The 13,386-nt window shown below is 44.9% G+C and overlaps 1 protein-coding gene across 2 annotated transcripts in view; it reads left to right on the forward strand.

Moving 5' to 3' along the window:
- Positions 1–13,386, forward strand: part of Adgrf1 (adhesion G protein-coupled receptor F1) — a 61,970-nt gene that overhangs the window by 34,288 nt on the left and 14,296 nt on the right. For both annotated transcript variants that reach the window (XM_045157302.1, XM_012947613.2), the window contains exons 8-12: positions 548–699; positions 3,297–3,460; positions 5,042–5,230; positions 8,131–9,504; positions 13,003–13,044. In XM_045157302.1, the coding sequence (XP_045013237.1) occupies positions 548–699; positions 3,297–3,460; positions 5,042–5,230; positions 8,131–9,504; positions 13,003–13,044 (1,921 nt within the window). The remainder of the gene's footprint in view (positions 1–547; positions 700–3,296; positions 3,461–5,041; positions 5,231–8,130; positions 9,505–13,002; positions 13,045–13,386) is intronic.

Raw genomic sequence — 13,386 nt, forward strand, 5'->3', positions numbered from 1 at the left:
TCTCTCCCTCAAATATATAAAATAACATAAAAAATTAAATGTGATCACCCTATTGACTTTTAATATGGAATAAAACATTTTAATAAAGAATAAAATTCAAACTCCATGGTTCTATGTGACCTGGCTCCAGACCACTTCTCTGAGATCATGTCTTACTTCTGTCTTTCTTGGTCATTGAATTTTAGTCATGTCTTAAGACCTTAAAAGATTTTTTAATGCTATGTAAATAGACTTTTTATCACTGGTCCCTTTCATTGTTAATGCCTCAGAAACAGTTTGCACAGATAATTCGCACCCCTCCCCATCCCCAGCCAAGCAGCTTTATCTACCTCTGCTTTCTGTTCTCATCAGTGTCACCTTGTCCCTGTTGCATTTTTAAGTATGTGCATAGGGAGGTGTGTACTAGGAAGTTGCTTATTTTTCAAGTCTGTGAAGACAAGTATACAATCTGTTTGGTTTATGTGTAAGAGCTCAAGGCCATGCACACACAGATTTGGCTCTGAGTTACTGAGTGAGTGGAGAGTGAGTTTTTATCTTCTTTCCACAGGGAAGGAAGCATCCTCGCTGGGTATGAGGTGATTGGCTCAAGCAGCACATCTGAGCTGCTTGCTGCCATTGAGCAGATGCTTGAAAAGGCAAAGGCAGCCCTGAGCCTGCTGTTTCCAATTGAAGATGGCTCCCTCAGAGTGTTTGGGAAAGGTAATCCTGGCTTCCCGCCCTTTGCTTCAGCTTTTCATTAGTAGCTCATTTGTGTCCTCAGAAAGTAGATTGGAGTTGTGTCCTGTAGAGAAATGTCCTATAACTGGCTTTCATTGGGAACAGATGGCTCTTTTCTCCACTGTGATGTAACTCAACCTCAGCTGGCTTATGTGAAATTGCTACTGATCAGAGATCTAATCTTCATCTCTTAGTGTAAGCATCGTGGAAGACTGATTTCCCAATAGGCTGGGATGGAAGTGACTCAGCAAAGATTTACTGGTATACACATGCAAAGGGCACAGGGCTGATGGTATTTCTCTGTCACTGTGTGAAGACCCAAAGAAAGAATGCACACCTCTCTCCGTCTCTCTCTCTCTCTCTCTGACACGCACACACACACAGGTTTTTTTTTTTTTCCTTAACATAGATTTATGTCCTTTCTTTCTGTCCTTTTTCTTTGTTTTTGTTTTTTGAGGTAGGGTCTCACTCTAGCCCAGGCTAAACTAGAATTCACTATGTAGTCTCAGGGTGACCTTGAACTCATGGTGATCCTCCTTCCTCTACCTCCCAAAAACTAGGATTAAAGGTGTGTGACAGCATACCAGGCTTGATTTTGGTTTTTGAGACAGAGCCTTGCTCTGTAATCCAGACTGCTTTGAATTCTGAATTCTCCTCCCTCAGTCTTCTGAGTCCTGGGATTATATCCTCATACCAGTATTCTTGACATCTTTTATTTCTTTTCAACATAGTTATTTTGGATTACACACATTATAGCTATGCATATTTATGGGGTGTAATGTAATGTTTCTCTAGTTGTTAACATTATATAATGATCAAATCAGGGTAATTAGCATATTTATCACCTTAAAATTTATGTTTTACTTTCAATAAAACACTAAAAATCCCCTTTCCCAGCAATTTTTTAGAGAAAGCAAGTGAGAAAACAGAGAGTATGAGAGAAAATTGGTGTGCCAAGGCCTCAGCCACTGAAATTGAACTCCAGATGCTTTCACCACTTAGTAGGCATGTGTGACCTTGAGCTTGCCTCATTTTTGTGCATCTGGCTTACATGGGATCTGGAGAGTCCAACATAGGTCCTTAGACTTCACAGGCTTCACCTTTACCACTAAGCTATCTCTCCAGCCCAGAAGAAGCTTTTAAAGGGGTGTACAAGGTTGGAAATATCAACCCCAAATGGCAACTACCAATCTTTCAACCATATCACTACAGCTATGTTCTATATACTATTTTGGAGATTTCTATGCCATTCTACTTTCCTTAAGCAGAGAAAAATACTTGCTGGGGGTGATCCCATTTTGTCTTATTTTCACATGACATTTACTAGCTTATCATTAAAAGTCATGTTGGGGGCTTGGGAGATGGCTCAGCAGTCAAAGAAACATGCTTGCCAAGTCTGACAGCCGGGTTTGCTTCCTCACATAAAGCCAGAGTCACAAATGCATCTGCATTCCTTTACAGTGGAGAGAGGCCCTGGTACCCCCCCCCCCACACACACACACTGTGAGCAAATAAATAATACTAAGCAAAAAAAAGTAATACTAGGCTGGGGAGATGTTCCAATGATTAAAGGCACATGCTTGCAATGCTTGGTGGCCTGGGTTTGACTCCCCAGTACCCAGGTAAAGCTAGGTGCACAAAGTGGCATATATGTCTAGAATTCATTTGCAATGGCAAGAGGGTCTAGTGAACCCATATTCTATCTCTCAAAAATAAATCAAAGCTGGGTATCATGGCACACACCTTTAATTCCAGCACTTGGAAGGCAGAGGTAGGAGGATTGAAGGGAGTTCAAGGCCACCCTGAGACTGCATAGTGAATTCCAGGCCAGCCTGGGGTAGAGTGAAACTCTACCTTGGAAAACAAAAAGTAAATCTAAAGTAAATAAATAATTTTTTTGAGGCAAACCCAATGCACTGGCCTTTTCTTTCTTTCTTTTTTTTTAATGAGAAAGAGAAAGGGAGAGAGGGAGCCAGGTGTGGTGGCACATGCCTTTAATTCCAGCCCTTGGGAGGCAGAAGTAGGAAGATTGCTGTGCGTTTGAGGCCACCCTGAGACTATGTAGTGAATTCCAGGTCCACCTGAGCTAGAGTGAGACCCTACCTTGAAAAGAATAAAAGAAAAAAGAATAAAAGAGAGAGGGAGAAAATTGGTTTGCCAGGGCCTTCAGCCATTGTAATTAAACCCCAGACACATGTGCAACCTTGTGCATGCATCACGTTGTGTGTCTGGTTTACATGGGATCTGGAAAGTTGAACATGGGTCCTTAGCCTTCACAGGCAAGTGCCTTAACCGCTAAGCCATCTCTCCAGCTCATAAATAAATATTTTTAAAAGTAACATTGCTGGCATAGGGCAGACATCTGAAAGGAAGGAGCTAGACTCAAGAAAGAGGCAGTAGGAAAGAGAAAATGCTACTAGAATGAAGGTGGACATCATACGCCCACTTCTGAATTTTGCCCGAGATTTGTATATGGAACTATAACTTCTAAAGCACTTAAACACTGAATGTTTGTGTGTGGTAGTGTAGTGTGGTAGACTGTTCTGGAGTCATTTTCTTCTGTTTGTCTTCTTTTCCAGTACAGTGTAACAGCGTTTTCTTTGGATTTGGGTCTGAAGGTGATGAATATGTCCTGCTTTGTAGCAATGGCTATGTTGGAAGCATCACAGCCAGATGCCAGTCTTCAGGATGGCAGGTCACCAGGGAGTCCTGTGTTCTCTCTCAGCTGGAAAATCTACAGAAGGTGAAGCCTTTTCACTTGGTGCCTGTCGAGATGGCTCAGTGAGCAAAGTGCTTGCCATGCAAGCATGAGGACCAGAGTTTCGATCCTTGGTACCCACATAATCTAAGCATAGTAATGTGTGTTTATAATCTCATTGCTAGATAGGCAAGCTAATCACTGAGCCATAGGGTTAGTGAGAGACGCTGTCTGAAAGAATAAAGTAGAGAGTGACCAAGAAAGCTACTTGAGGGGATAGAGAGATGGCTTAGCGGTTAAAGCACTTGCATGCAAAGCCAAAGGATCTTGGTTTGATTCTCCAGGACCCACGTACGCCAGATGCACAAAGGGGTGCATGCGTCTGGAGTTTGTTTGCAGTGGTAGGATGCCCTGGGATGCCCATTCTCTCTCTCTCGCTCTCTTTCATAAATAAGTAAATAAAACACATTCAAAAAAGAAAGCTACTTAACATTGACATCTGGCTTCCATATGCATGTGCAAACACGTGAGCCCACACACATATCACTATGTATACACACAGACACACATGCAAAAAATAAAAAATAAAAGCAAAGGTAGATAGAAAAGAGCATGTAAATACTTAGGAACAGAAGTCAAGTCATAGGAAAGAAGGAGCTGAAGAGCAGCTCGCATTGTTCTGCTAGCTGATGTCCACATTGAACAGAATTTCCATCCTCACCCGAGGCCTTGCTCTTGCCATAAAGAACACCAAGAAGGGTGCTCAGGGATCAGTGCTCCCTCTCCCTCCTCAGTGTCTTCATCTGTACCGGAGGGGGACTGGCCTTGGACATCTGTTCTTACTCTCTCCTCTCTTACCTCTGTTCTGAACATGGCCAATAGTTGGAACTAGCTGATCCCAAGATGTGGGGACAGACAGACCCCAGTGCCCTTGACAGAGAATAGTACTGTGAGCTGAGAAGGAGAAATCCAGTGACAGAGTCGGGGCTGGTCACACCCAGACCTCAAATCTGCCCATCTATCTATCTTGCCGTCCTATGTGGACCTAACAAGATTCTTACTGGCGGGTCTTACTCTCTCAGTTCCTGACCTCTCCCATCTCCAGTTCTCACTAGCCATTAGTTTCTATATTATGAAGATAATGACTTCGTAAAACACACGTTTTTCCAGTGAAGTTTTTCAGCATTCACTTTCCTTAGCTATAAAATGACAATGATAATGGTACCGCCCTCAGAGAGGACTTAAGGGATTTAATCAATTAGTCTTGGATAAAAACACTTAGTACAGTGTCTGGAATGTAGGAAACACCAATAACAGCTGTTGCTACTCTGCCATCGTTGTCTAGTTATCCTGTGACATAGCACACCAGGAAAAGGTTAGTTCTGTGTGACCAAGACGTCTGATTCCTTTTTTTTTTTTTTTTTTGAGGTAGTCTCACTCTAGCCCACGCTGACTTGGAATTCAGTATGCAGTCTCAGAGTGACCTCAAACTCACAGCGATCCTCCTCCCTCCACCTCCCAAGGACTGAGATTAAAGGCCTGCACCACCACATCTGGCCTGATTTGGAGTTAATGACACATAAACATTCCTGATTTCTCCTAAAATGTAACTGTTTTTATTTGTAGAACTTGGGGGCGATTGCAGGCAACATCACGGAGGCAGACGTGTCATCGCTGGTGCGGAATCTCTCCGCCATCATCCAGGAAAGCCCGCCCAGCACCGTTGGGGACCTGTCTACGGTGGTGTCCATGCTGGGCAATGTTTCATCTTTGTCACTGGCAAACCATTTCACAGTGTCTGACTCAACGTTGGCGGTATACTCTTCTTGTGCTTGAAGGGCACTTCACTTTATTTCACTCATTTATTTCTATGTGTATGTGTGTGTTGGGGTGTATGTGGGCGCACATGTATGTGTGAGTGTGTGTGTGCATGTAGAAGCCAGAAGACAGCCTTAGGTATTGTTCCTCAAGAACACTATCCACCTTTAAAAATATATATATATATAATTTTTATTTACTTATTTATGAAAGAGAGGGAGAGAAAGAAAGAATGGCTTGCTAAGGCCATTAGCCACTACAAATGAACTCCAGATGCATACACCACCATGTGCATCTGGCTTACGTGGGTACTGTGGAATCAAGCCTGGGTACTTAGGCCTTAACCACTAAGCCATCTCTCCAGCCCAACTATCCACCTTTGAACATTTTTAATTATTTACAAGCAGAGAGAGAGGAGCGAGAGAGAAAAAAAGAGAATGGGTGCACAGGGCCTCTAGACACTATAAACTAACTCCAGATGCATGGGCCACTTTGTGCATCTGGCTTCACATGGGTACTGAGGAATTGAACCTGGGTCGTTAGGCTTCACTCACAAGCACCTTAACTACTGAGCCATCTCTCCAGCCCCTGTCCACCTTTTTTGAGACAGGGTCTAGTTGGCCTGGAATTACCCAACTAGGCTACACTGGCTGGCCAGAGAACCCCAGGAATTCACCTTTATTCACCTACAAGCTCTAACATTTTGACTGCATGTATTTTATATTTTAATGGATGCAGTACTTCATTAGAATGAATACTATAATGTGTTATGTAATTTTACAGTCATAATTAATTGTGTATAGTGAACATGATCTCAACCATGACATTGAATATGAAAAAGTTAAATCCCCTGAATTAAAGAAAAGATGCTCAGGTTTATTTTTCATAATTTCTTTACAAGAGACTGACTAAAATTAAATGATACAGAATGGGTAGGTATAAAATGAATTGTGAAACAGAATAGGCAACAGAGATTAGACTTTTAAAATAATATTTTATTTTTATTTTATTTACTTGAGAGAGATAGAGAGAAAGTGCAGATATAGAGAGAAAATGGGCTTGCCAGGGCCTCCACCCACTGCAAATGAACTCCAGACACATGCGCCACCTTGTGCACCTGGCTGACATGGGTCCTGAGGAATCGAATCTGGGACCCTCAGCTTCAAAGGCAAATGTCTTAACCACTAAGCCATCTCTCCAGCCTAGATTGGACTTTTGACCAATAGAAGCAGCATACTGAGCCAGGGATGAGGGTGCAAGCTATAATCCCAGCACCCAGGGAGCTGGGCAGGAGGTATAGGAATCTGAGGCCATTCTGGGCTCCATGTGCCTCAAACAAAAATAAACAAATGTACAAAAGAGCAACCTATATATATATGGTGTATTTAGGCTTCAGGGCTGGTGGACAGAGAGGGATGGGTAATGGTGACATGTGACAGAGGCCTGTAGAAGAAAGGCTAGAACTAGAGGAGAAGAAGGGAGAGAAGGAAAGGGAGGGAGAAAGAGAGGGAGGGAGAACACCTGTATAGGGTCGTACAGGCCTGGAGAGAAGGCTCAACAGTTAAGGCACTTGCCTCCAAAGCCTAGGGACCCATGCATCTGGAGTTCGTTTGCAGTGGCTGGAGGCCCTGGTGTGCCCATCCTCTCTCTATCTGCCTCTCTCTCAAATAAGTAAATAAAAGATGGTACAGTTACTTGCAAAGCTTGTCAGCATAGGTTCAATTCCCCAGGACCCACATAAAGCTAGATGGACAAAGTGGTGCATGTATCTGGAGTTCTTCTGCAATGGTAGGAAGCCCTGGGGTGCCCATTTTTTCTCTCTCTCCCCTTGTCTCTCTCCTTGCAAATAAATAAAATATTTTTAACATCCACAGTTCAATACTGCTTTTTTTTTTTTTTTTTTTTTTTTTGGTTTTTCAAGGTAGGGTCTCACTCTAGCCCAGGCTGACCTGGAATTCACTGTCGTCTCAGGGTGGCCTTGAACTCACTGTGATCCTCCTACCTCTGCCTCCCGAATGCTGGGATTAAAGGCGTGCACCTGCTTTGTTTCTTGAGTCTTGCATAGCAAACAACAAAAATTAACAATAAACTGACAGGAAATAAGCAACAGATTAATATTTGAACATCCATGACATGAATTTATGACTTGGGGTTAGCAAGATAACAAACATGGGAAAGTTCTTGGGAGCAATGCCTCCACCTTTGCACCTCAGCCTAAGTGGTAGTACAGTGATTTTTGCCAGCCCAGGCAAAAAGAAATGAATAATTTGCATTTCAGGATGCTTCTTTATGCACAATGAAACCCCAATGTGGGCCTGGAGAGATGGCTTAGTGGTTAAGGCTCTTGCCTATGGAGCCTAAGGACCCACATTTGATTCCCCAGGATCCACATAAGCCAGATGCACAAGGTGACACATATGTTCATTTGCAGTGGCTAGAGGCCCTAGCACACCCATTCTTTCTCTCTCACCCTCCCTCTTTCTCTCTCTAATAAAACATTAGTTTAAAAAAACAAAACAGCCAGGCGTGGTGGCATACGTCTTTAATCCCAGCACTTGGGAGACAGAGGTAGGAGGATCACCGTGAGTTCAAGGCCACCCTGAGACTCCATAGTGAATTCCAGGTCAGCCTGAGCTAGAGCGGGACCCTACCTTGGTGGGGGGTGCGGGGGACAAAACAATATGATTTTGAAGACCTTGTGGTGACCACTCTGAACCCAAGTTATTTTACTTAAAGCTCTCACTGTTTGGAGTGACTGAGCTAAATGTTACCCCTGAGTTTTACTGTGGTCCTCAACTGGGCCAATTCTAGGAACATTTTCCCCATACTTAACAGAAGCAACTGCTCACTCTTCTTTGATTTCTGAACACAAGGCAACTCTCCCCCCTGTGTTTCAGGATGTCATCAGTATAGCTGACCGCGTTCTGGATTCGGCCTCCATAACTAACTGGACACAGTTATTGCAAGAAGAACAGGATGCTGGCTCGCAGTTACTAGAGACCCTGGAAAACATTAGCATTCTAGTACCTTCCACGGCTCTACCTCTTAAGTTTTCTCACCGATTCATTGAGTGGAACGGGATTCCAGTGACCCAAATCCAAAGCACCCAGGGTTACAGCTATCCGGTTGAAATGATCCAAAAAGACACCTCCATGCCCATCAGAGGCCACGTGTTCATTGAGTCAGGGCAATTCCAGAAATCCCTTCCACAATCTATCATCAGCATGGCCTCCTTGACCTTAGGGAACATTCTACCCATTACCAAAGATAGAAACTCCCGGGTCAATGGACTCGTGATATCCACACTTATCCCAAACCATCCCATCAATGAAATTTACCTGAACTTCTCCAAGATGGAGGCCAACCTGAGCCAGCCTCGGTGCGTGTTTTGGGATTTCAGTCGCTTGCAGTGGAGCGGCGCGGGCTGCCAACTGGTAAACGAGACCCCAGGCTCAGTGCTGTGCCGTTGCTGTCACCTCACCTCCTTCTCCATGCTCATGTCGCCCTTTGTGCCCCGTGAAATTGTCCCTGTGGTGAAATGGATCACCTATGTGGGACTGGGCATCTCCATAGCGAGCCTCACCTTGTGCCTCATTATCGAGGGTCTGTTTTGGAAGCAAACCCAAAAGAGCCAAACCTCGTACACACGTCACATCTGCATGGTGAACATAGCCCTGTCGCTCTTGATTGCTGACGTTTGGTTTGTCATCGCTGCCACCGTGGACGCCACCGTCAACCCTTCCGGAATCTGCATCGCCACTGTGTTCTTTACTCACTTTTTCTACCTGGCTTTATTTTTCTGGATGCTCACGCTGGGCGTGCTGTTGGCTTATCGCATCGTCCTGGTATTCCATCACATCGCCATGCCTTGGATGCTGGCTTCTGGGTTCTGTCTGGGCTACGGGTGTCCTCTTATTATATCTGTCGTCACCATTGCCGCCACACAGCCCAGCGATAGCTACAAAAGGAATGATGTGTGTTGGCTTAACTGGGCTGAGGACAGCAAACCTCTCTTGGCGTTCGTAGTTCCCGCGTTGACTGTCGTGGCTGGGAACTTGGTGGTGGTGCTGCTGGTTCTCAGAAAGCTCTGGAGGCCAGCTATTGGAGAAAGACTGGGCCAAGATGACAAGGCCACGGTCATGCGCATGGGAAAGAGCCTCCTGATTCTGACCCCTCTGCTGGGGCTCACCTGGGGCATCGGCATAGCAACCATGGTGGACAGCCAGACTCTGGCTTGGCATGTTCTTTTTGCTTTACTCAACGCTTTTCAGGTAAGAGTGATGCATTGTATTTTCTTTTAATTATTTGCTTATTACAGAGAGAGGGGTGGGGAGAGAATGGATGCACAGAACCTCTAGCCACTGCAAACGAACCTCAGACACCTGTACCACCATGTGCATCTGGCTTATGTGGGTACCAGGGAATCGGGCCTGGGACCTTCAGTTTTGTAGGCAAGCACCTTAACCGCTGAGCCATCTCTCCACCCTGCATTGTATTCTTACATAACTAGAATCAGTGTGGATATCTCGGGTTGGCAATGATCTCATCTCCCTGATTCCAGCAAGGCACGTGCAAACAGCGAGAAAACAAATCCACCCATCTACTTAATGTCATACTAAAGGAGACTGTTAAGGGAGAATGTTAGCCTTCTCCAATGACCCACTGACAGGGTTTTAAATCCATTAAAGTTCACAGATCATCTTTTATTAATTTTTTTAAAATTATTTTTTGACGTAGGGTCTCACTGTAGTTCAAGCTGACCTGGAATTCACTGTGTAGTCTTAGGGTGGCCTCAAACTCACAGCGATCCTCCTCTTTTTGTTAACTCAGTCCTCTTGTACAAACTTTCCCTGAAAGCAACAAAAGAAAGCCAGGCATGGTGGTGCACACCTTTTTTATTCTCTTCTCTTCTCTTCTCTTCTCTTCTCTTCTCTTCTCTTCTCTTCTCTTCTCTTCTATTTTATTTTTTGAGGTAGGGTCTCACTCTGGACCAGGCTGACCTGGAATTCACTCTGTAGTCTCAGGACACACCTTTAATCCCAGCACTTGGGAGGCGGAGGTAGAAGGATTGCTGTGAGTTCAAGATCATCTTGAGACTACAGAGTGAATTCCAGGTCAGCTTGAACTACAGTGAGACTCTATGAAAATAAATCATAAGTACTTTTTTAAAAATTTGTTTATTTCCAAGCAGACGGCAGGCAGGGAAATGAGAGGGAATGGGCGCAGTTGGGCCCCCTGCTACTGCAAAGGACTTGCAGACATACTTCACTGGGTGCTTCCGGCCTCACATGGGTTCTGGGGAATCAGACCTGGACTGGCAGGCTTTGTGAGCAAGCTCCCTTAACTGCTAAGCCATCTCTCTAGCCTTGATTGGTATATATGACGTCCCAGGCGTGTAATAAACAGGGGCCAACAACCTGACGCCAAGAGCGAGACTTTGGAAATCGTGTTTTTGGAACACAAGCATGCCGTGGATGTACCTAGAGGCCATGGCTATGTTGCTCACAGTGGCAGCGTCCTTGCGACACACACTGTATGGCTCGTCAAGAGTATTTGGTCTTTGCACAAAAAAAAAAAAAAAAAAGTTTGCTGATCTTTAGTGATAGCTTTTATATTCCATAGTCAAAAAGGGTTCAGAGTCAATGGAGGAAAAAACTCCTTACGTTCTGAAAAAGCCTTCAGTCTTGGACTGTTGGATCTGTGGCCAGAGCAGCTGGGGCGGTGACGCGGGGAACTGGTGGTCACTCATTTGAGTTCTGCAGTCCAGTGTTTTCTGTCAGACTCATTACTTGACCTGTCACCTCCAGCAGAGTACTTAATCCTGCTGTCCCTCAGTTCTCTCCGCTGGTAAGTGGAGAGCACAACGCACACAGCCAATGCAAGGAGGAAGCAGGATTTGCCACTTTAGTAAAATTTCAGCATTTTGCCGGGTGTGGTGGCACACACCTTTAATCTCAGCACGTGGGAGGCAGAGGTAGGAGGCTTGTCATCCTGGGCCAGAGTGAGACCCCACCTCGGAAAACCAACATAAATAAATAAATTCAGTAGTTTGTCCATGAGAAGTTCCTGTTCCTCCGGCATCCAGCCTAGCAGGGAATGTGGCTCTGGAGGCACGGGTGACGGACGGTCGCAGAGACCATGCACCCACTGGGGACAAGTTCAGGTAGCACCTAGAGGCACACACCTGTGGGTGGCGTGCTTTTGAACAAGCACCAGAGAGACGCTGAGCAGGATTGCCAAATGGAAAAAAGCCCTTGTCAAGGTTTACCAAGAGCTATTCTTTTTACTACTTTTACTTATTTTTAAGTGTAGACAGAGAGAGAGAAGAAGAAGAAGCAGGCAGACAGAATGGGCACTCCAGGGCCTCCTGTGGCTGCAAACAAACTCCATACACCTGTGCTACTTTGTGGTTCTGGATTTACATGGGTACTGGGGAATTAAAGCCAGTTTGTTAGGCTCTGCAGGCAAGTGCCTTGACCACTGAGCCATCTCTCCAGCCCCAAGCACTATTCTTTTTATTATTGTTATTCTAAATATTTATTTATTTGAGAGAGAAAGAGAGATGGAAAGAGGCCGACAGAAAGAGAGTGAATATGGGTTTGCTAGGGTCTCTTGCCAGTGTAAAGAAACTCCAAATGCATTCACCGCTTTGCACATCTGGATTTACATGGGCACTGGGCAATCAAGCCCCAGCTACCAGGCTTTGCAAGCCAGGACCTTAACCACCAAGCAATCTCCCCAGTTCCAAGAGCTATTTATTCTTTTATTTTTAGGGTTTTTTTTTTTTTTTTTCTTTGTGGTAGGATCTCACTGTTCCCAGGCTAACCTGGAATTTACTATGGAGTCTCAGGATGGCCTTGAACTTGAGCGATCCTTCTACCTCTGCCTCCCAGGTGCTGGGATTAAAGGCGTGTGCCACCACACCCGGCCTGAGATCTATTTTTAGAGGAAGGGTACTGATAGAGGCCACCTCTCTCTTCCAGCTGAAGGCTGGACCTCAATGCCCACTCATGTTCACAGTACATTGGGAAACTTATTAAATGCCTGATCTAAAGAAAGACTAAGATGGACTTGGCATGGTGGTGCATGCCTTTAATTCCAGCACTCAGGAGACAGAGGTAGGAGGATCACTGAGAGTTTGAGGCTACCCTGAGACTACGTAGCAAATTCCAGATCAGCCTGGCCTAGAACAAAACCCTACCTCACACACACACACACACACACACACACACACACACACACACAACCAAACAAAAAGCCAGAAAGCCACAAATGATCTGGGGAGATGGCTCAGCAGATAACAGTACTTGCCAAGTGAGAGGCTGAAGATCCTGCTGAGTTCAAATACCCACATCTTCATTAAAAGAAAAGCTGGGTGTGGCCACCCACATCTGTAACCCCCTTCCTGTGGAAGGCAGAGACTGGAGAATCCCTGGAGCTTGCTGACGGAAGATGGCAGTCCCAAGTTCAGTGAAAGACTCCCTCCCAAGGAAGCACAGGGACTAGTGATGGGAAGACAGCTGATGTCCTCCGGCCTCCGCACACACATGCATGGGGTGCTCTTTCCCGTGTGCACCCCTGAGCAGCTACCATACATACCTCGCATCACTTACCACACACCCTGCACACCGCACGCACGGAAGACTAAAGCACGTAAAGCAGTGGGAATGTTTGTCTGGGGTTTTGGATGATACCGTGAAGCGCTTTCTGGTCTGGAAAAGAAAAAAATAATGCACATAATTTACTCCTTTTTTTTGTTGCCATTAAAGGGATTTTTCATCTTCTGTTTTGGGATTCTCTTGGACACTAAGGTATGTGTATTTTCACTTCTCACTCTGTCGCCTAGTGCTGGCATCTGTGAAAGGATGCTCGTTCGATTCTGAAGCTTTTAATCATATATCTGATGGGCATTTTGCAATCAAACTTTGTCCATTTACAAAGGGCAGACTCTTCCAGAAGACAAAGGCAGTAGCCTTTGCGACTGATAATGCCATGTAGAATTAGTGATAATAAGTAAAGTGAGCGTTCTAGAAAAAGAAATTCCTTTTACCTTTTATATTTCTCGGCTGAGTATGTTGGCTTATACCTGTAATCCCAGCGTGTGGGAGGCTGAGGCAGGAGAATTGTGTGTTTGAGGCCAGACTGGGATTATA

The sequence above is a fragment of the Jaculus jaculus genome, chromosome 8, assembly GCF_020740685.1.
Source record: "Jaculus jaculus isolate mJacJac1 chromosome 8, mJacJac1.mat.Y.cur, whole genome shotgun sequence".
In the NCBI taxonomy this organism is placed as follows: domain Eukaryota; kingdom Metazoa; phylum Chordata; class Mammalia; order Rodentia; family Dipodidae; genus Jaculus; species Jaculus jaculus.